Genomic DNA, 23,528 nt, shown 5'->3' on the forward strand with positions numbered 1-23,528 from the left:
TGTGTGTACATCGGTGTGAACTGTGTCTGCTGTTGGCTTCTCAGTAGGTGTTGTACAGTGGCCTTTTAGTGCTTTTGCTCCGAAAATGACGCTGTGAGAGTGAACCAGAACAGTAAAGTTGTGGGTCGGACAGTTAAACAATGAGCTAAAATTCTCTTTAAAGCTCTGTAAAGCCGAGAGGAGTTGCAGATTTGAGCTAACTAGCTTCCACTTTTCGAATTAAATCCAAATGCAGTAGCACGATGGATTCTCCCAAAGGTTTACGGTTGTTAAGGGACAGATGTCTGAATTCACTAAGGGTACATAAGCAGCAATATGTGGGCTTGTTGAAAAGGTGAAAACTGCCAAAGACCCTCTGTGTCAGTCAACCGTTCGTTTCACCCTCCTTTGAAACTTGAATGGTTGCACACAATGGATGCAGTTTTATTCTAGTTTATGTGTTTGAAATACTTGAAAGGCCTTCCTCCTGCATGTGAACCTGCTCTGCCAGATAACGCTCCTGCCATCTGCTCCCAGTATCTATACGCCTGTGTTTGTTGGGCCCAGGGAGGGAAATCATCACAGTGTTTGCTCAGCCAAATTTACCAAGTGCCCAGACTGTGTGTCACATAATGTAAACCCATTGACTGTGAACCGACACTGTTGTCACGGGACCTATAACCATCCACTTCCTGCCTTCTGCCTCTGCTCCTCACCTGGGGATCTCCTGCCTGGTTTCAGTTTATTATTTTGTCTCTTTGCATGCTCCACCTTTCACACCAACGTCTGTATCTGTAATAACAAGCAGATGATCTCGTTCTCCTGGTACAACTGTAGCTGCAGGCCTTCCCCCGGCCTTCAACATGGCTCCTTGACTCATAGCACATTGCTGCCTCGAAGCTTTAACAGGTACAACGTGTTGAAATTTAGACGAGTAGAACCAGGTTTAAAGGTGCATCCTGAAACTATCTGATTGTATATCCATTGTCTAAACACTTCCAGGCAAACTGTTGCACAAGTTTGTGACCTCAAATGGAAAAAATCAGCAATGTCCTCACAACTTTATGATTTCATCAGTGATCGTCGTTATAACTGAAGCAGTTGGTTGATTAATTGTTTGACATTTCCATCACTTTTCTTCGTCTCATCTGATAATAAACTGAGTATCTTTGGGTTTTTGATGGTTGGTCGGACAAAACGAGCACTTTTATAGACCGTCTAACTTGTAAAATCCAAAAGTTAATTCATTTAAACGGCAGATTGCAAAACAAAAAATAAACTTCAGCTTCTGCCTGCTGTTAGCACAGCAAATAAGAGAATTTGAAGCTCGGTAATGTCATGTTTCTGACAGAAATGCATCTTGGGACTCGTAGTTAACTTCTCCTCTGATGTTTACTGTGTTAAATATTTACGTAGCTGTAGAAGAGCTTCAGCTGTGTGTCACATAACACTGTCTTTGGGAAAAATTAATGGAACTTAAACTTTTAATAATAATTTCGCCCACTTTGCAACTCCATCTCCTTGCTCATCTTTCAGACATTATCCTCCCAGTCAATAACACAAATATTTAAAACCTGACTACAAATATTTGAAGCCTGACTACAGGTGACATCTTCAGGGTGATTTTCTCAGACGTCCGTTCCACCAGGGGCCACAGACGACTGTTCTCACAGGCGTGAGTGTCCCTGTCATGGAGAAAACAATCAGCATATGATTTGATAATGAAGATAATCCTTAGTTGCAGCTGTAATAATCACATATGATTAGTCTATAAAAAAACCCAACCTGTCGCTCTACAAAACTCACATGCACGCTCACACACCTCAGAGATGACACAAGCTCCCACAAGCCCTGCGGACGCCTCTGGTATGTTTCCGGGGTATGCCTGGCATGCGCCTACAAGTTGAGTCATTGTTTTCATCTGTTAAAGATGAGTAATGTCGGTATGTGTGATGGAAACAAGATGCACTTGAAAAGCGTATCGACTTTGGGCTTTAATGCAGTTCACAGCAGGGAGGGGCAGCGGTGGTTAAAGGAGGGTGATCAGATGAACGAGTACATGCTCGGTTAAAAGGAGGGTGTAGGAAACGCAGAGGATGGAGACGTGCTTTCAGACTCCTTCTTTGACTTGTATTTAAGTATACAAGCAAAATGTGGTAGAAGTGCTAATTCTGCAGAATGAAGGACTAAGAAGGACTTTGACTAATGTTTTATTCCTTAGGATATTATTAGATTATTCATACTGATACTTGAATGTTAGAGCAGCATGTTACTGCTGTTGCTGCTCCAGATGGAGCTGGTTTAAAGTACTTTAAATGCAGTTAGCTGGCTTAGTCCAATGGTTCCCATCCTCAGGGTCAGGCCCATCCAAAGTGTCACCAGATAAATCTGAGGGTCGTAAGATGATTACTTGGAAAGTGAAGAAGAGACTACGTTTTGATACTGAAGTTTAATTTCCAGGACTTCTCATTTATCTTTGCTTGTTTTTGGAGTAATTTCACCTCTTTAGACCACAAAATGTTATTTAAATCAAACTTTAAATGAAGTTTAGAGGGGAAACTGCTGTGACAAGATGCCCCAACTGGACATTGCTGTTTTAAAAATAAGGGCTCACAAGCTAAAACACAGTTTGAAACCACTAGTTAACAATGTGTTTAATGTAAAATCTTAATCTCCTGAACAGGGTTGCATTTATCGATTACTTTCAGTGTTGATTCATCTGCTGAATATTGTCTTAATTAACTATTTTGCTCATAAAACAGTGATAAAAAAAATGAAAAAACTCCCTTACAGTATTGTAGTGCACGAGGTGACTGCATTAAATGTCTTGTTTCGGCTGACGAACAGTCCAAAACCCCAAAATAATCAGGTTACTCAGGGTTTTTCCTGTCTCAAAATGAGGCGGAGGTGTTAACATCCTGATCACACTTTATTTTAACTAGCGATGTATTTTAGGAGTTCTGATATCAATAGGTGTGTGAAGTGATCTTGTCGACTTCTATGCTGGATAAGAGTGAAATCATTGAATATTTTTGTTGTATCTCTTTTTGGTGTTGCACTTTGCAGATGGTCCTGATCACTCGTCTCACAGCAGAAGGACGACTTGTTCTGAAGAAAATTAGGTTGAACCCCGTTGTCTACTAGCCTGGTGAAACCATCCTGATCTCGCGAGCTCATATTCGATTTTGCTCCACAGATCAGTCTGGTCATGCAGTCATTAAGGCGCATTCACAACCGTTTATGACTTTGGTGGCGGGCACGTCAACAGAATAGAAAGGACAAGGAGCGGAGTGAATGCATTTCGTAAACAACCAACTACTGATTTTGAAACTGCGATGGTAAATGTGTTGAATGAACTGGAATGTACATTTTCTTTAAAAACAGAGCAAACAGCTGCACTAAAAGCTTTGATTGAAAAAAAGGATGTGTTTGCCGTCCTTCCTACGGGGTTTGGTAAAAGTTTAATTTACCAACTGGCTCCGTTGATCGGGGAAAAGATGGGAGTCAGTGAATACCCAGTGGCTATTGTTGTTTCTCCGCTAGTTGCTCTCATGGAGGAGCAGGTCAGGGAAGCGACCAAGCTGGGAATCACAGAATTTAGAATTTATTTCGTTCTGCAAATTCAAATAAGAACATCATGTATTAATCTCCAAATTCATCAAAGTAAAGTCACAGCCTCTCACAGAAAATGGAAGATATCTAAATATTACAGTGCAAAACATTACAATAAAGTGATTTAACGTAACTTATACACATCTGCAGTCCCAAAAAGGTGCAGGCTGAAGCTACAGCTTATAACACCGACCCTTTTAACAGCACATCATATTTAGCAATCTACAACAGAACAAACCAAATAATGAGTTTTGATCAGGGAAGTTCAAATCTGTGAATGTCTTTTCAACTTTACTGAAATGCAGAGAGCTGCATTCACAAACAGTGACTGCCGATTGCAGTGGTGTTTGTACGTGCAAGCTGGTGATATAAAATATAACGTTGAACGGCAGGGAAAAGGAGACTTAATAATGACCTACACGGCTGTTACCTGCTTTGCTGTGCCAAGCGTATACAGACATGTCCTTGCTTTCTCTTTGGCAGTTTTGGCATCGCCGCAATTGCAGTTACAAATGATAGAAATCCAGTAAGTGCAGCACTTTATAAATTAGGTTGGCTGAGGAGTGCTACTTCACATATGTAGGTATCCCAAACAGGTGCTCTTTGGATCCAAGGACATTTGTCACCAAAGGAGGGAGAGGTTGGACTTGTAATCTGCTTTGTCAAAACCAAGTCATAACCAACAACTCTAGTCTTTATCAGGGCATATCATGATGTCAGTTGCCAGGCAATCAGAGTATCACTAGATAATTGTCACAGGTGCAGTTAATGAAGTGAGTGTGCACACAGTCTTGACTTATGGACAAAAGAAATCACAAGTCTAACCTCTCCCTCTCTTCTTAAGTGCAAAGCTTGTTAGAAAAGTGTTTCTCATGAAGACACCCGTCAGAGTTTTGTCGAGAGCTGGAGGCGGGATGAAATTTGCGTCCGCCTCGTAATTCTCTGCAGGAAAAACCCTGTTAGTTTAATGTGAGAGATAGAAAAGCAGCAAATTCTGTCACTGGAGAACCTGGAGCTGTCACCGTTTCTTTGGCTTCTTCTTCTTTATGAAAGTGTTCATACGACTAATCATTGCAGCTGTACTTTAAAAGAGATATAGTTGTTGGATAAATGCAGTGGACAGAAGAAATGTAGTGAAGTAAAAGTATAAAGTAGCGTAAATGAAGATGTACTCAGGCAAAGTTTTACCCGATCAAATTAGTTCCTCTCCTCCTCTGACTGGTATCATTTTTATTCATCAGCAGAGAGAGAAAGGAAGATTGATATCTGCGAGTCTGAGCACCCAGTTGGTCTAATCATCATCATAACTCTGTGTTGTGTGTGTGTGTGTGTGTGTGTGTGTGTGTGTGTGTGTGTGTGTGTGGTCGCGGTGACGGAGGATGGATAGAAACTGTGAGGTGACAAATCACATGGCAGCTGAACAGGAAGGCAGCTCCAGCTGGTGAATGAGATGCAGCGAGGAAAAAGAGCTGGTTGGTTGGTGGGTTGTAGGTGCTCAGACAGGAAGAGACGAGATAATGTGAGCCAACAGAAACCAAAATAACAGCACGCAGATAAAGAAGGAGCCGACTGATTAGCAGTGATGATTGTAGTGTTGTTTATCTTGCACACCAGTCACTCCTGCTTGTCTAAGCTGAGCCACTCTCTTCCCCAGAAATGTTGAGCAAGACTGTGTCTGTCTGTTCAGCCCAAGCAGAGAGAGGCTGAGGGTGTGTAGTTCTAGTTTTGATGCACTGCCATGATATGGTGTGACCTGCATCCTGTTTTGACAGTGAGAGGCCCCTCCTCCTCTGTGACGCCGTAGGAAAGTATTCTTCCCTCGCACAGACGTTATGACGTTACGCTGACAGTTAAACGGTCTCTCTCGGTCGACTACAGACAAAGACAAGCCCAGGTAATGTTGCTGAGCTAGTTGTTCAACACACACATGTAGCTGATACACACACACTCCATGTGATTGTGATTTGATAAAACCTGGATTTGTCAGTTCTTGGAGGCTGATATTAATCTGGAGCTGCAAATCTTTATTGAAGGCCACCTATTAGCTTTTTCTTATTGTCTGTCACATATATAAAAGGTTTCAGTGTTGGATGTTCGTGTTAAATGTGGCCAAAGTTTCAAACAATGAGGTGAACGTATGAAAAGCTAATCCCTTTGAGCAAAACCCTCAGGCTTCAGACGTTTCTGAATACTCTGTTTACAACGGTTTTTATGTCTCCACGCCAGCAGTGTTTTCAGGGTTGTCCGTCCGTATGTCCCATCCTTGTGAACACGATATCAGAAGAACGCCTCAAGGCAGTCTCTTCAAATTTGGCACAAATGTCCACTTGGACTCGACGATGAACTGATAAGATTTTGGTGGTCATAGCTCAAAGGTCACGTCTGTGTGACCTCATCTGTCTCATTCTTGGGAACGTGATGTCCCAAGAGTGTTTTCTGGGAATTTCTTTAAATTTTGCACAAATGTTAACTTGGACTCAACGAGGAAGTGATTAGATGTTTGTGGTCAAAGGTCAAGGTCAGTGTGTCCCCCCCAAAGTATGTTTTTGACCATAACTCAAAAATTCAAAGGCTAATTATGACAAAACTTCACACAAATGTTTAACAGGATAAAATATTGGTGCTGACACTGCTAACGGCTAACAGTAGTTAACAATGCTGAAGAGGGTTTGCGGCCTAAAGATTGAACTGCTTACTCATGATGAGACCAAAGTGTGGGCACAATGTTTCCACAGCAGCGCTGTTGGGTCAGGATTGCGTTACAAGCGGTAATCACTGAAGGAGTGGTGCCGCTAGCTAATGTTAGCTCCCACCAGACCTGGGTAGTGCACAGTGCTGCAAACTTAAAGCAGTAAAATAAACCCATAAGGCCCTGACACACCAATGTGTGGGCAATGTTGAGCTGTCAGTGAACATCTGTCACCCTAGTCTTTGTGGTGTGTCCCCCGTTGTTGGCCCTGGTCGACTTTTTTTCAGCTGATTCAGCGTGTTCAATGTTTCCTGACAGTTGGTGTTACTGCTCACAGGCGCACAGTAAATATGCTCTTTTATTTCAACATTAGATTGTGTTGGTGATGTGCTAACTAGCATCAAGACAGTCTTCTGGTTTCCCCTATTGAAAGAGGATTACAGGTGACCGTCGTCTTCTGGTGTGGAGAGTTATTTTCCTCTCATATAGGTGCAGAATGTACATGCTGGTTGGCTGTCGACTGCAGTCTTTGCAGTGTGTAAATGTGCAGCTTTTTGTTGGAGATACAGCCAACGTGAGGCGACGCAACAGTTGATTTGGTGTCTCTGAGCCTGTAGACCGACATTTGTTGGAAGTATGCTTTCTTGGTTGCCAATGTTGTCAATTTCTCCCTGATTTTCATGTTCCTGCTGGATGATTTTGGTTTAGGAGCTTATGTTGGTGATGTTTTTGTAGTAGAAAGTGTCACTGTTCTCCGTTAAAGTCATTCCCAGACTGTCATGATGGTGCAGAGACGCCAAGAGCGCAGGAGAGGTTAAATTATCGATTAACTGTTTAAGTCAAATATTTTATGGTTGTGGCTTCTCAAATGTGAGAATTCGCTACTGCTACATGGTTGATAGTTATTCTTCTTCGTCTTCACATTGAGGTTTGTGGATCTAAAAAAAAATAAAATAAAATAAAAAATTCTGGATGACAGCCGATTGTGTGAGCTCTGTGATTTTGGTGAGGTGGAAAATGAGTCCCATTTTATTTTGTACTGTACAAATTATGACACTTTAAGAGAGGTAATGTTCCATGAAATGACTCAGCTAAACCCTTAAATATTCTGCTGTACAGATGAGATGAAATTGGACTGGCCGTTTTTACATTTTAACGTGTTAAAGTTTGTCTCTTGAAAAGAAAGATGGAGCATTTAATTAGTACATCTTCTGAATTATCTTGTACCACATGGTACATATTTCTGTCAGTGATTAAGGAGACTGGGGCATTGTAGTATGAAGGATGATGTGACATTTGTTTTCTGTTGTTCTATAGACTTAATGATTGAGAAAATAATCTCAAATTGCAGCCCTAGTGAACTGTTACTCAAAGTAACTTCATCTGAGATCACAGGATTGTTTCAGCCTGATAACAACATGTGGTTTATTTAAACCATGATTGACGAACAGAAGAACCCAGGTTCTGAGTCATCGTTTACTTCAATGCACCAACTTGAAGGAAGTGTTCCCTTTTGCTTCTCACTTTATGACCTCTCAGGTCTCACTTTTATAAATGTATGCATGCAAACGTACTGTGTGAATGTAGAGATATGAAAAAGCACTTGCTTACTGGAAAGGGTTGGCCCAGCCACATCTGTTTGTTTTTTAATACCACAACTGCTGCTAAGTAATTTTTACCATGCAGGCGTAGTGAGTGGCTCAGCCTCAGTGATGGCCTTTGGGTTTCAGATGTTTCTAAAATGTAAAAAGAAAAGTGAAAACATATGGACACTCTCTGATGACGCTCAGATATGATTTGAATATATTCAACTATCTGCCATCCTCCCTGCAGGCGGCCTCAACACACACACTGTCGTACAACACACACCACACACTGGTATCATCAGACTTTTAGCAACCTCAAGGAAGAAACTGCTGTCAGTTCAGAGGTCAGAGGTCACACTGGTGCTCATGAAGAGAAGCTGTTGTCTTGTACTGCAGTCTGCAGCCGGTGTGTTTGAGTTTGTTTGGACAGATGCAGGTTTTCCTCTTGGCTGTTATTTTCTGTGACGTGTCACAACACTGAAGGTACAGCTAATATTTTATATCTCAAAACCTCCTCCAGATAATTAATACAAAATATGAATCAACAAATAAACGAGGATGCATTGTTAATAATTAACGCACCTAGTAGTATATAATATAATTCAAATTAGCCTTCTGACAGCCTGAAAAGATGATGCCTTAATTATGCGACTTTAATTACTCCAAATAGGTCACATCTGCCCCGGTTATGACTATTGTCAGGATTGTCTCAGGGAGAGCTTCATCCAAGCCGGTTAAAGTAGGATTATTTTTACACTTTTGTTTCAAAATGTCACAGAGAAATAAATACGGCATGTTTTATGTAAAGTTTATGTTGAAGTACTTTTCTTATATTGCCTAGTAAATGTATTAATTTTTAAAAAGCTTTATATTTTATGTCTGCATCTAATCAAGACATAATAATTTGTTAACTTCCCTTCACAGACTGGTTGATCTCTGGTGTGAAGAAACATGTGTGCATATTGGTGTTGGCATCAGCAATTGGCCAGAGTTGAAAAAATATTGGCTTATGTGATATTGACAGGAAATCCAGTGTCGTGCATCCCTAATATATCATTCTGAAACAAACTATCTTGCATAATTTTGGTACTTTAAAAATATTTATATTGTATTCAAATGAAATTTTGAATGCTGGACTTTTACTTGTAACCGAGTATTTACATAACTGCGGTGTTGAGTCTCATCCATGAGTACTTCCTTAAACACTGTTTTGAAGTACTTGTATTCTCTTTGAGTATTTAAATTTACTTTATACTTATACTCTGCTGTATTTTGGGGGCAAATATTGCTCTCCAATATGTTGATGTCCCAGTTGTAGTTACTTTACACATTCAGATTATTACTGTAAAACTTCAATTAAAAGCCCAGTCCCTTTTACTGGCCTGGTTAGGCTGCACATTTTGACAAACAAAGGCCTGTCTCTATTAGAGGCCTGGTCTGGTTGCCAAGCAGTTCATTGTTTTTAATAGAAGTTCTTTGGATGTATAAAACCAGGTTGTTGGCTACCTCAAATTATGTGTCCATTCCTTGATTAGCCTGTAAGTTATTCATATTCCTTTAGTCTGTAAGGGTCCTCAGATCAAAAGAATCAAAAGGGTTTATTGTAAATATTAATCCAAGTTGTGAGTATTGTTTTAACAGGATTAAGTGTGCTGTTTGTTGGACCTAATTTATCTGAAGCCTAATTTTTATACAAGTAATATTCATACTGGTTTAAATAAACAATTTAATTGTATTTCCCCATCTCTGCTAAACAAGAGTTTTGTGTGAAAGGAATTAAAGGCCTGTCCAAAATAAATTAAATTCAGTGATTTAAGCAAATAGTAGCCCGGGATATTAATTGAAGTGTTACGGTAATACACAATAAATTCGGTAAACTATATTGATGTATTATCATTGATCAACTGCCCAGTAGTATGTAAAGCAGATGAAATAAGCTCCATATATCAGCTGCAACAATGAAGTGAGGCTTACATCTTAATGCACCATATATATAATTATAATACAATAATATAATATATATATTTGTGAAAATGGCCATTCTGCATAAGGAGTACTTTTACTTTTAGTCCTTTATTTTAGTGCTTATACTCATGTACTTATAAGAACACTTACAAATGCTATACTTATACATGAGTAAAAGATCTGGCTACTTCTTCCACCTCTGCTAATAAATGAAAATGAGTCGACACAGACCCTTAAGTGAGTGTAATCTGTATGACTACCCATTGTCGCAGTGTGGAGACTCTCATTATCTCAGGAGATAGTGAGTGCTGATCCAGAGGAGAGAAGTGGTGACATTAAAGAGGAAACAGAATGCAGAAACAGCTGGAGTTGCACCACGGATGTTCAGGTTACTCTGAGTTAACTTCGCTTGTTTCCCAACACATTTGTTCCCACAGAGTTCACAGAGTGTTCCTCTCCCATCGGCCTTTTGTTGGCCTGCCTCGCTGACGTGCTGCCTATTCCCACATCGAGTTTTTCCTTTTCTTCCCTTTACTTTCTGGTTATTTTTGTCAGTATCTGTGCTGATGTGATCAAAGACCTGATGTAAATAATTTAGAGGACTGAGGATACTTTCATCTTCTTTTTTTTATTCAGCTCCCGTGAATGCAACCAGAGATATCAAAGGCTCTTTAGAACAATGTATAATCTTCAATTAATCTCTGTTAGTAGTTTTGGAAAGGAACAGTTCAACATTATGGGAAATATTTAACTGATACCACTCTGATCTTTATAAATAAATATGAGGCTAGAACCAGGAGACAGGGGGGAAAGCTAGCATGTCAGAAGGTTAATACACCGGCCAAGAAATAGATACAGGTGATATTTAAGAGAATGCCCACAAAACGTGACGTCCTTTTATGACAAAGGGGGAAACAAGCATTCACTACCATGCTTAAAAGCTGCTTGCTTGCTTTATGCTAAGCTAAGCTAACTGTCCTGCGTGTTTCAGCTTCGTATTTAACGTACACACATGAGAGTGGTATCGATCTTCTCATCAAACTCTCTGCAAGAAATGCCAAACACTTCCTTTCATGTACACGATTCAGAGGATGTGACATCACTTGTAGCAAACGCACACTCACGATTTAATAAATGACAATCAGATCAACATGTAAGCAAATACTAAAAGCTTTTTATTTGATTTTATTTGCGTCTTCATGGGATTCCTGTGCTCATTAGCAGCAGCAGCAGCAGCTCTGTGAGGATCTCTGTGGAGACCGAGCTGTATCTCTGGAGTGGGAACAAATGCATTTGGAGAGGAGAGGCTCTGGCTGGCCTGCTGATGGTCCTCAGAGGCTAAACAAATGACTTTCACTGAGCACATCGGGAACAGACAGCACTCAAACAAATGCTATTAAAAGACAGGAAAGACAGGGAGGGGATAAATCCTCCTCCGTCCCTTTAGAAGCTTGTTGTGAAACCTCTCACGGCCGTTATTTATCTTAGCAAAGACACACTGACGTGAATATGCTGGTGAGATTGTGTGTTTGTGCGTCCATGATCCTCCACGGAGGAGCCGGCTCCATCAGGGGGCTGAATGTGGACTGCTGGTTGTTTTCTCAGTTATTCTAAAAGTAGAGCTCAAAGTGAACTCAAACTCACCCCATCATTAACATGCATGCGTGTACATGTACTCAGGCGCTGTACTTCAGTACATATTAGATGTACTTGGATGTTTTGTGTTATTTTATACTTTTACTCTTCATTTATCTGAGTTTTAGTTGCTTTGTGTTTTTTTTGCGTTTTGGGGCACTGTAGAAACATGACGGTGCAACATGGCGATCATGTAGATATATATCCCATAAATCCAAGTACATTTTGCTGATAATACTTACAAACTTGTACTTAATATTTTCAGTGCAATAGTTACTTGTAATGGAGTATTTTCACAGTGTGGTGTTACTACTTTAACTGAAGTAAAGGATCTGAGTACTTCTTCCACCACTGGTCAACATGACAGTGCCTGTGGTGAAGCTGCTGGGTGTTAGTACTGCCTGTTAATCCATGTGTCTACACAGTGTGCTCACATGTATGTTCTGTTTTGTAAGAGTAACTTCCCCACGGCCCCTGTCCTCCAGGGGCCCCAAAAGCTACGAGCTTACTGTATGTCAACACGTTTTTGGGTGTATACACCACTAAAACAGAATCAGCTAACATCAGCGGGTCTCAAGTATTTACTGACCTGGTGAGGGTCTGTCATGAAGAGGCTCTCTGTGTCAAACTTTTGTTTTAAAACCTTCATCATTCCTTTACCGCACAACAAACCTGGGGCCATGAAGTAATCCACAGCCCCTCCAGGATTTAACAGGCTTTTTTAGGAGAAATGTCGCAGCCTAACATGCCTGACTTCACAGCAGCTTTTCTAAAACATTGCCTCACATGTTGCAGTGTTTTCAGGCTGAAAAATAGTTGCAACTCATTTGTATAATTCATTGAAGGCAACTTGATCCAGTGAGAATTAAACCACAGTGTTCTGAGGTTGTGATTTACACTCAAATGTTCCCACTAACCCTGCATATTAAATCAAACTCACCTTGATTTGTTTTGCAGTTGCAATAGATGATGAATTGTCTTGTCGTTTTTCTTGACGCGCTGTAGTCACTTTCAGGGTGTGTTTTGTGGTAGAAAAGTATCCACTGACAACTTTCTTTTGTGTTCGCGCACAACGTTGTGGCAGAACACAACATGCTAAACAGTTTCCCCCTCTTTCGTGTAAATTAATGGTGATCACTGTTGGTAAATGTAAGACATTCTTGTTGCACATACCTGCAATTTTACAACAAGACACTATAAAGTTAATTAATGCGGGGGACTGCTATGATTGGTGAAACTCACTGGTCAGATTTGTGGTGACTGGACAAAATTGCAAGTTCGCGCAGAATTCATGGGGACTGGCTGAATTTGTGTTGCTTGTTTTGATTGTAACATTGAAACGTCCTTGAAGGTCTGATTCCAGCACTGAAAAATGTGCGCTAATTTTAAGAATTGAGGGATTATTGGGCACCTAATTTTGCCTATATACCTTGTCTCTGGCATTTTTTAAGGTGTTGTCAGTGCTTCTCACAGTCTCCTAGCAACATAAAACAGTCCATACTAAATCAGGTACAGAATAAACTGTACTTTATTAAGCCTTAAGGTATTTTAATCTATGCTTAATATACTTTTGATGCTGCCAACAACACAGGTAGGCTCATATACTTTAACTGTGGGATCAAGCTATTAGTCCATAAATTGTTAAGGCCATCAATAAATCAATGGACAGCTGTTTTGGTAATTAAATTATTGTTTTATTGTTTTTTCCAAGCAAAAACCTAAATATGTGATGGCTCCAGCTTGAAAATTTGAAGAAGTTGTTCAAAATATTTGAGTTTTGGACTGTTGGTCGGACAAAGCAAGACATCAACAAGACCTCACCTTGAGTCAGAGTCCTGTCCAGTTTTGAAAACCCACAACCCCGGTACCCGTTGTTGCATCTAGGTCAAAGCCGCACCTACCTGCACCCCTGATTAAAGCCACCTAGGCTCCAGTCTCTCACATTAAGCTGGTTCTCCATTCTTGAATTCCAAATCCAGCGGAGGAGACGGCTCTTTGACTGGATGGTGAAAACATTCAATCACTGCCAGGTTAGGAAACATGTTAGCATGCTCCTTCCACCACCATCAAACCTCCAAAGGATCCGAACTCCATGTAGGCTGCACCTCATCCTCGGGCTGCAAAGTTTCATGGCTGAAGTCCTCCACATCGGTGACCAATGAGACCACGGGGTCAAAGGTTACACTTGTGTCATTGACTTTTCAAACATAAAAGGAATTGCAGCTTGATAATAGAGATTTAGATGTCAGAATATTAGACATATACTGCACATCTTTTTACTTTGTTTTATTCTGAAAAATAAAAAAAAACTTTTATTCTCACCGGCTGCCTGCTCTCACGCCTACCCGTGCGCATACCCGTGAATTTATATACTCAGACTCTGCCTTGAGTTGTGGGAAGGTATAACACATTTTTCACTGTTTTTGGACATTTCTTAGACCAAACAATTAATGGAATTATTAGGAAAACGATCAGCAAATTAATCAATAATAAATAAAAGAATTATAATTCTAGATGAGTGTAGCATCCCTGAGTGCTTTGATGGTTGTTTTCGTGATTGATTCATGTGTTGCCACCACTGTCTCCTCAGATAAAACCACTGAGAGGTGGTTGCACTGTTAAAAGGCCCATCGCTCTCCTCTCACTGGCAGATTGAGTCATTCTTTGTGGCTCTTTTCAACGAGTTTCCAGTTTCCTCCCAGTGCTCGCTGTGGGCCAGACAGGCCGGTGAAACGGACGCTATAAAACAGCAGCTTCTTGTCTGAGTGACCAGACCATTTAGCAATGTCTCATGTGTTGTAAAGACAGCCTCTTTGTTTTTCTGACACAGCTGAGGAATTTCAGTCCGCCCGGTCGTGGAGGACTCCTTCCTCTATGTTGTATTTCAGTGCACTTTGTTATTTCTACAGGTCTGTTTCAAAAGCACGAGGCTGGATTGGAGGAAGAAACAGAAACCTGGCTATTTTTATTTAAACAAATGATAAGCCCTGAGTGTATTTATGGTCATACACACCAGGAGAGCATTGATTAGTATGTTAATACTGTAAGGAGCTGTTGGCGATCACTTAAGAGGGACACAGATTGACCCAGTTAACTGAAATCCTCATTGACCTCATTTTGAGCTCGCGTGGAGGTGCATCCTCCAGCTCCTTATAACACACACACTTTAACCCCCCTTTACTTAACACATTACCCTGTTAGCTATTGGCTCTCAAACCCAGTTGACGTTCACTAAGACCTCGGTTTACAACAGTAACAGTAGCAGATTCACCCCTCAAACTTTAGACAGAAGTGGACAAAAATAGATTTCTCATTTCTATCGATTTTTGTCTGCTGAAACGAGAAGTGTCACAGCTGTAGCTAGCCAGGTAAATAAGCTAACATTAGCGCCATAAGTTGTATGAAAAGAAGAACCCTGTAAAAGTGATCTTAGGTATATGTTTCAGCTTTAACACCTCAATAGGAAAGACTTTAAGAATGTGGACCTACAGATGCGATGGCCGTACATACTGCGAAGGTTATGTACGTTACTGCGGCGTAAAGACCAACCAACAACCAAATAACCCTAAACATACTTAGCTAACGATATGCTAACTCAGGGTCTTGGAAGTAAAATTGGGCTAGGTTACTACTGTAGTAGAGAGTAAGCTAATTAGCTTTGCATGCTAACGTCCATCCGTCCATCCATTTTCACCCACTTATCGGGGGCCCGGTCACGGGTGCAGCAGGCTGAGCAAACCACCCCAGACGTCCCTCTCCCCAGCAAAGCTTTCCAATTCCTCCTGGGGGACCCCAAGGCGACTCCAGGCCAGATAAGATATGTAATCCCTCCAGTGTGTTCTCAGTCTGCCCTGGGGCAGTTTGCATCTTATTTGCAGTGCATCAAATACCGCCACTTTTTCACGCCCCCTGATGTTTGATATGAACGTAGAAGGCAGCCTTTAGCATCTTCATGAGACGCACCAGCCGTTCAGCTAACTCCAAAGCAAACTCATCCGTGGCAATACTTGACTCTAAGAGCAACTAAAGTAGTATAAAAAGTAGAGTTGCAGCGGTGTACTGGTTTTAAGGTAAACCGTGATGTTAAAATTGATGGTTATCATACTGTGTACATTTGCTTATCTACGATATTGAAAAAATGCAACTGGACCAAAAATCAACTTAATTTTGGTTATTATTTTGGACTTGATTTTGGACTGGAAAAAATGGTTTTAAGTAGGGTTGCAGTCATAAAAATTTTGTTCAACCAAAAATAACCCCTCTGTTTTGATTCCTTTAAGGGCCATTTTGACTTAGAGAGATAATTCTGTAATACTGTGATACTGTTAAACCGCAATGTTTTCTGAGATGGTTATCGTACCATGAAAATCTCATATCGTTACAGCCCTAATAAAGAGTGAGAAAGGCCATGTAGGGGAGGTATGGGTCAAAGAAAACCGGACTTTGATCCAGGAGACCACAGTTCGCGTGCACTGTGAAAGGAAATGTCAGTATTTGAGCGTAACGTTGGGCGAGTTATGTATAGTTATCATGCACTGACATCACTCAAGTAATGTATTTACGTAACGTTACATATTCATTTTAACCCCAAGCATGACCTTTTTCTCTAATCCTAACCAGGTTTTGTTTCCTCAACCTAACAGCGACCGTTTCCCAATATTACCCAGGTGATACAATATGTTTCACCTGTGTGGCCTGCACACCGACAGTTTGTCAATATTTGACGACCTGGAATGAGAACGTGTTGCTTACAGAAGATAAACACACTGTTTAATCAATTTATTATGTCTTTTGTTTTTGGATAGACTTAATGAAGAAACTACCACCTAAACATTGCATTTTCTAAAGCCCCACATGCATCGCTTCAACATGTGGAGATCCAACGCTTGACAGGCCTTACCTTTATGCATTATGGTACCAGTTCCCATGGCGATGCATGATCCAATCAGTTGGCAAAAATATGTTTCATCCACACCATAAACTTATACAAGTGTTGATGGGAAGCTGATCTGAAACCAGTGTTTAAGCACAGATGGTAATCAGCACACCGTGACCATTGATTGGTTGTTTACTTCTCCTTCCTACAGCCCCGGAGGTGCTTCTGTATCTCCACGGGTGACAGATTAGGTTCCCCATTGTCACAACAAGTACACACACACACACACGCACACACAGAGCACACCTTGGCTGAGGAGCTCTCACTTACGCCTGACTGGCCAGCTTTGGAGGCTGAGCTGACTGAATGGCTGACTGATGTGTGAAGGAGGGAGGAGAGGGGAGGTTGCTGTATGTGGCATTAGTGTGCTCAGAGTTAAATGAAGGCTTAGGCCACATAACGCCTCATTCCCACTGCATGACTCGAACTAACTCGACTCACTTTAGGTATCAGGTCCTTTTCTGTATTTTGTTTTCCAGTGCAGACAACACCCTGTCTGTAAAGGCTGGATTCTCAGCAACCAAACAGAGCAATGTCGGCACTTTGTTAACTGTATGCCATCATTTTGTGGGCTGCCATTTTATAAAAGCTTCGCACATGAATTTAAAAAATTGTAATCGCTATTGACTTGAGCTTGTCTATTTAAGAATGGCAGCTTTGTGCAGGATGTGACATGCAGCTGACTGTTCTCTCTGACCAGTCAGTGGCCTGAAGTGTTTTACCTCCACCTTCTGGTATCGCTCAGGTCGCTGGTAACCTCGACTGAGTTGGTACCAATAGCAGTACCAAGTACTATCCACAACTTTTGCTGATTGAAAACCAAAAACAAATGTGTCGTTTGAGCCGTGCCGTGTCGTACCAAGCAGTGGGAATGCAGCTTTAGTTTTCAGTGTTGCACACAGCCTGAAGGTCTCCTCAGGCTGAACTCTGCAGGGAGCTGAGATTCTGCTCTTTCACAGGCGTGAACGTCCTGGCCTTGTTTTCAACCCCCCTCCCTGTTTTTCCCCTCCTCACTGAGACATCATCCTTACTTAATCCTATAGAGACAGCTTAAGTCAACTACCTCGGGCTTAATTGGGAGTGAAGTGTTAAACCTCGGTTTCCAGGCGAGTGTATTCAGAGTATCAGTGGGTCGTAAAAAGTCTGATTAAAGCACTGAATGTAGTTTCTTCATAAACAGGGCCTTTAACATGTATTCTTAATTTAACTTACAAATATCTTTTCTCGTGTCTGTCATACACAGTTAAGTTGTTAATACAGTGTTTTCATATCTGATTGCAGCCTGTTAGACACCTATAAACTAAAGTTGCAAATACTCGTATTTCTGTGAGATAAAGCAGCTCAGAGGTGTAGAATTTTAGCACACACTAAGTTCTGTAATCCATAATTTGATTTTTGTAGCTGGAGCCAGCAGCTGTTGAGCTTAGCTTAGCACAGGGATGTCCAAAGTCTGGCCAATGGCTCACAGCTTGTCTTGGCCCCGTAATACTGCTCCATTAAGCCAGCTCACGTTGCATTTTTTTTTTTGCCGTTCACTTCATGATGGCAAGTCTATGATACAGTTTGTGGACATGCACCAAGTAGGAACTAAGCAGGTGGAACTATAAACGGACGGTAAACAAGCAAACAAACAGTTGTCTAGCAGTAGACGTTTCCAGCTAGGTAGCATACATGGCCACAGCAAAGAAATGTAAAGTCAGCGAGGGCCTCCGCTATCAGGAGCGGAGAAAAGTTTAATACTTTTTTGCTGATAATGTGATGCTGTTCTGTTTTTTAAAACGACCCATATGAAGCGATAAGCAGCTGCCCCCAGTGTCCGAAATTAACTTTTTGACTCACCGTCCAAAGGGGCAAGTAGCATTAAAAAATCCATCAGTCAGGTACATTTTTACTGGCCAAAATAATAAATTGCCTTTTTGGGTCACATATATGTTTGTTTTAGTAAATTTCATTAAGGTAATATGGTATGAGGTTGAATACACACTTAAAGAAGAGGCCAGAGCAAAATTTGCCCATGGCTGTTATTCTGAAAGGTGAGAACGGGAAGAGAGAAGCTGTAATGCGCAGTCATTGACAACGTGGGAGACAAAGAGTTTGTCATTTTAATTCAGACTACAGAGCCTCTGTGTTATTATTTTGTTACTGTCATAATTACAGGTGTAACTCATAACCCTCAGCTGCACATTTGCATTGCGACAGCGAGCAGCAGACTGGCGGCAAGTGGTATTTCCATATGGTAAACAGTGCCGCAAAACTAGGAGCGCTCGAGGCTATCAGCCCACGGCACTATTAATACGCATGTAAAAACACATTTGTAATGTATGTGTGTGTGTCTGTGAAGCTCTGACATTGACAGCAGAGGAGCTGCAGAGCAGTGCGCCCCTAAATTAAACCAAAACATGCTACAGACACAGCATAGGTTTTTTATCATATGACTATTTTGTACAAACATTTACGGTCGTCCTCTGATTCACTCGCCAAATGTATAATCTACCTGCTTTTGGCGCTTGGCAGGTATTAAATTCGACCCTGCTAACCCCCTCCAAAAAAGTTTGGACACCCCAGGCTTAGCATAAAGACTGGAAACATGGAAACAGTTAGCCTAGCTGTCTGTCCAGAGGTTACAAAATTTGCCCGTCAGCACCTCTAAAGATCATATTGTTTGTTAAATCTGTAGGAAAACAAAATGTAAAATCAAACAGTTATGGTTGCCGAACCATTTCTTGGCCTGGTTGGCTGTTCTCCCCTGCTTCTAGTCTTTATGCTAAGCTAAGCTAAGCCAACTATCTTCCTCCAGCTTCATATTTAATGCATAAACATGAGAGTGGTATCAATCTCCTTGTATCACTCCTGGCAAGAAAGTAAATATTTCCCAAAATGTTGAAGTAATTATATCATGAGGAGCTGTTGTTGTATGCTGCTGGATTTATAGTAAATCATTGGAGGTCATATCGTCCCTGCTGGTTTTTCAGCAGTGGAAATATAAAGCTCTTAAAAGTCTAAAATGTAGCTTGCAGATTCGCTGGTATTCTGCTGGGAGTGAAGGAGTTAAGTTTGGTTGCTATGCAGTGCACAGAGCTGTATTATGCAAGCTGTGAAGCGCAGACACACAGAGAGGAAGTGCATTACAGAATGCTGAGCTCAGGGCTTTGGCTCGCCGCCAAGCGTACACTCCTGCATGTGCACACACACACACTCAGCTGAGGGCATACCGATTTTTCCAGCAGCACAGCGATCCTCCTCCTCCTCCTCCTCCTCCTCCTCGAGTCACTCTCTCTGTTTCTGTTACGTCAGTAGTTCAGCTGTGGGCCAGGCATGACTGGGGCAGGGCTGCGTAACGGAGAGCACCATGCTTTTCTGTGTGTGTGTGTGTGTGTGTGTGTGTGTGTGTGTTTGTTTAAAAGACAGGATGTGGATTTTGTGTGAACTGTCATCCAGAGTGTGTGTTTGTGTGCGTCTGCTCAGCAGGAAAATCACCTTGCTGGTTTTTATTGTCGTCTGTAGTTTGACTCTCAGATATTGTTTTGTACGGCTCTTTGTGTTTTCGCCCAGCTCCGTATCACACGCGCGCTCCACCACATACACAAACACCTACTCTGTTTACAACGGTCTTCCACCCAGCAGGGGTGATATGTGTCAGCTCTGTGGTGTGTGTCACAAGTATGAGAACATTTTTGCAAAGTGGAAATCGGATCTCACAGCTAATGTTCCAGAGTGAATAACAGCTAGTATTTTGTGCACCTGTTAATTTTTGCTCGTGTATCATCCTCACTGTTAACTCTTTACTTCCTGGCATGTGCATATTCTGAATTTGCACCTACTGTTACTTTTTGTTTTTACGATTCCTATCACTAACTGCCTCCTTTTTGTGTGTATTTTGATTTTGCACCTTAGCATATACTGTGACACTTACCATCTCCCTGTTTTTTGTGGTTTTTGGTAATCTTGCCGGTTTATATTTTGTTCATTTTCACTCTTTCCTACTTTGTTCTGCAACTGCTGCACACCAGTTTCCCTCTGGATAGAAACAGCTTTATCTTATCGTATGTTTTGAACCACTTGTCAGACTTGTGTAACACAACAAAATGTAAACTCCATTGTTGCGCCATTTCAGCTGCATTATCGCCACTGCAAACGTTTTATTATGATCTTGTGCAATGTTCTGACAGCTGTTATCATACATAGGAAAACATACAGCTCTGGAAATATGTGGCTCTACAGATAGTGTTTTCAAATCTGTGTTCGTCACAGGTTTTCATTCAAATGGAAAATGACACTTGCCTGGTCATGTGTGGAAGATCCTCCTCTTCAAACCAGAAAGCATCAGCGTTTATTTTCCTGTCAGAGACTCTGATACTTGAGCTTCGAGAAAGCTGAGTTCAAGAAGTTTAAGGTCAAATCCACATGGAGCCCTGCTTCTCCGTTTATGTTTACATTCCCTCAAACACACATAGAGACCTATAGGAGAGGCTCCCGGTACAATAGCAGGTCTCTGCCTGTGGAGAAACGATCCTGACAGAGGGCGGAGGTGTGCAGGAGAAGGAAAGCACTGATGTGTTGTGGAAGGGAAATGAAAAGGAAATGAGAATATTTGGGAGAGCTTTAAGCTCGCCTCCCTCCCTCGCCTTTCACTCATCTGTCTCTCTTTAACTTCTTTTCACCAGATGAAAGTTTGGTTGAACCACGATTTTTAGGGAATATTTGGTTTGATTTTTCTTTCAGGGGGAAATTTCTCACAGAATCAGCAAAATGTAGAAAAGTAGTTCATGTGCAAGTTTTAATTTTTTTGGCATTTAAAGTTTGAAATGCAGCTTCATTCATAATGTTGATATTTGACTTCTAAATTTGAATTTCGGGCATTTTTTTGCACGTCTAATCATTCTGTTTAAACCTGGTATTTGTGCAAAGTTGCAGACAAAGATTAGGCCACACTAATGTTATTAGTATTTTACTATTTGTAGAATAATATTCCAGTGGTGGCTACATACGATTATTTCCAACTTGTGTGATACAAACATTTCCAGTGTTATGAAGTCCGAAAGTTAAAATTTTTTGTAAAAAGATAGAGGTCATTATTTTTGAAAATTCACAGCATGTTTTTATCTAAAGAAATATTCAGCTTGAAAATTATTTCACTGCATCAAAAAACTGATCCCCCGCACACTAATGGAGTCATGCCTGTATTAACTGGGTGGTCTGATAGCACTATAAATTGCATTTATTCATTAAAGAAAGTTTATGTAGGTGGTGGAGACCAAAAATAGAGCTAAAAGAGGGAGAATATTGGTCAGGAGGAAAAAACAAAATTGAGCCAATATCGATTCAAAAAGTGATAATGTGTGTGTGTGTGTGTGTGTTCACAACTTGTTTCTGCTGCCCCCCTAGAGGCTAAAAAATCTTGTTCAAGGTTTACATATGTTCTTATTCCTTTTTTCAAAACAGACTCCATGCTTATTAACTTCAGATGATTAACTGCAAATATGTTCTGTGTTTCTCTGCAGGGTTTCACCTCAGCGGCACAGTAAGGGAACCCGCCACATCCTCAGAGCCCGAGCTGGTCTGCAACGTGAGCGTCAGCTTCGACCGCTGCAAAATCACTGCGGTAACATGCAGCTGTGGCAACAAGGACATATTCTACTGCGCCCATGTCGTGGCGCTCTCGCTGTATCGGGTACGGAAGCCCGAGCAGGTCAAACTGCGCCTGCCCATCTCAGAGACGCTATTCCAAATGAACAGAGATCAGCTGCAGAAGTTTGTTCAGTACCTGATCACGGTGCACCACACAGAGGTGCTGCCGACGGCACAGAAACTGGCCGATGAAATACTGTCGCAGAACTCTGAGATCAACCAGGTTCACGGTGAGTGAAGGGGCGGGAGTAATGGTGGTCACATGTGATGTCAGAGGAAGAACAGGATGAACTTCGTCCTTTAACATGATGCAGCACACACACACACACACACACACACACACACAACGTAAAGCAAATGTGGGTTCTTGTGTTAGATTTCCTCCATCTCGCACCAGTGGTGGTCCAGCTGGAGGCTGATGTCCTCAGAGACGACTCAGGAAGAACAAGCTGTTTAGGGAGAACAGGAGGAAAACACTTTGATCACAAACACACACACACACACACACACTTAAATCAGGTCAGGTTTGACTTGAACACGTTGCAGGAAAGTTTGTGAGGAGACTTGTTATGTGTTGTTATGTGCGTCACAGAAACATTCATGGTGTCCACAGGGGTGTTTTTGGACGTGACGGGTCGTACCACCTCTCAGCATGAGATGGGTGTGCCTCTACACATGGGCTGCTCCCGTATTTCAAACTGGGCCAACATGGCAGCTCGTGTGGAAATTTTCTCTTATGTTACAAAATACGTAGTACACAGAAATATTTGTTTGAGATGAGAAATGAGCCATGCAGTTGCTGAATCTGTCTCCATTTTGATCGACAACTTTTTGTCTAAATGTTTTTTGGGAGTTTCCAGAGGCGGCGAGTTGCACCAGACATCCCTGATTTGCATAAAGTAACCTAGATTAAAATTAATGCAAATGAGAAGCGGATGCCTCGTCTCTGGAAACCCAACACAGCACAACCAGAGTTTATTTCTTGGCTGCTTACTTAGACAGTGAATGAGAAGTGGTCCTGTGGACATGAAGTGTGGAATATAAAGGGCGACAGATTCATCTGTTTGGCTGACTAATCAGCACAGATAGGACTTATATAAACTATTGTTAATGGCAGAACAGGGCTTCGATAGTGGCCGATAGCTGTAACCTCCACTTGTCACATGGGTACGGCTGTAAGTTTTGTAGTATTTGTTATTACATGTCAGTTCATTTCATGGTGTGTATCTTTAGTAGCAGTCGCTGCGTATGTGTCCACAAATTTTTGTCTAATAACTTAAGATCCAGATGTTCGGGAGGTTTTTACCATGAGCTGAAATATCCACAGAGGTCTCTTCCTCTCCAAAACAAACACACCAGGTGATTTAAACAAGTAAAAACACGAAATAAAACAGATTCACTGTTGCTGTTGCCACTCTTGTTGCAGAGGGGCTGCTAACTACGGTGGCCGACTTGAATATAACTATCTAGAGCCCGTGTTTGGTTTGTCTGTTCTGGG

General features: G+C 41.4%; 1 protein-coding gene across 1 annotated transcript in view; it reads left to right on the forward strand.

Annotated features, from left to right (window-relative positions):
* Nucleotides 1–23,528, forward strand: part of LOC117269780 (zinc finger SWIM domain-containing protein 6) — a 60,257-nt gene that overhangs the window by 14,582 nt on the left and 22,147 nt on the right. The window contains exon 2 of the mRNA XM_033647082.2: nt 21,904–22,260. Within this exon, the coding sequence (XP_033502973.2) occupies nt 21,904–22,260 (357 nt within the window). The remainder of the gene's footprint in view (nt 1–21,903; nt 22,261–23,528) is intronic.

This window comes from Epinephelus lanceolatus, chromosome 19 (assembly GCF_041903045.1).
Source record: "Epinephelus lanceolatus isolate andai-2023 chromosome 19, ASM4190304v1, whole genome shotgun sequence".
Taxonomy (NCBI): domain Eukaryota; kingdom Metazoa; phylum Chordata; class Actinopteri; order Perciformes; family Serranidae; genus Epinephelus; species Epinephelus lanceolatus.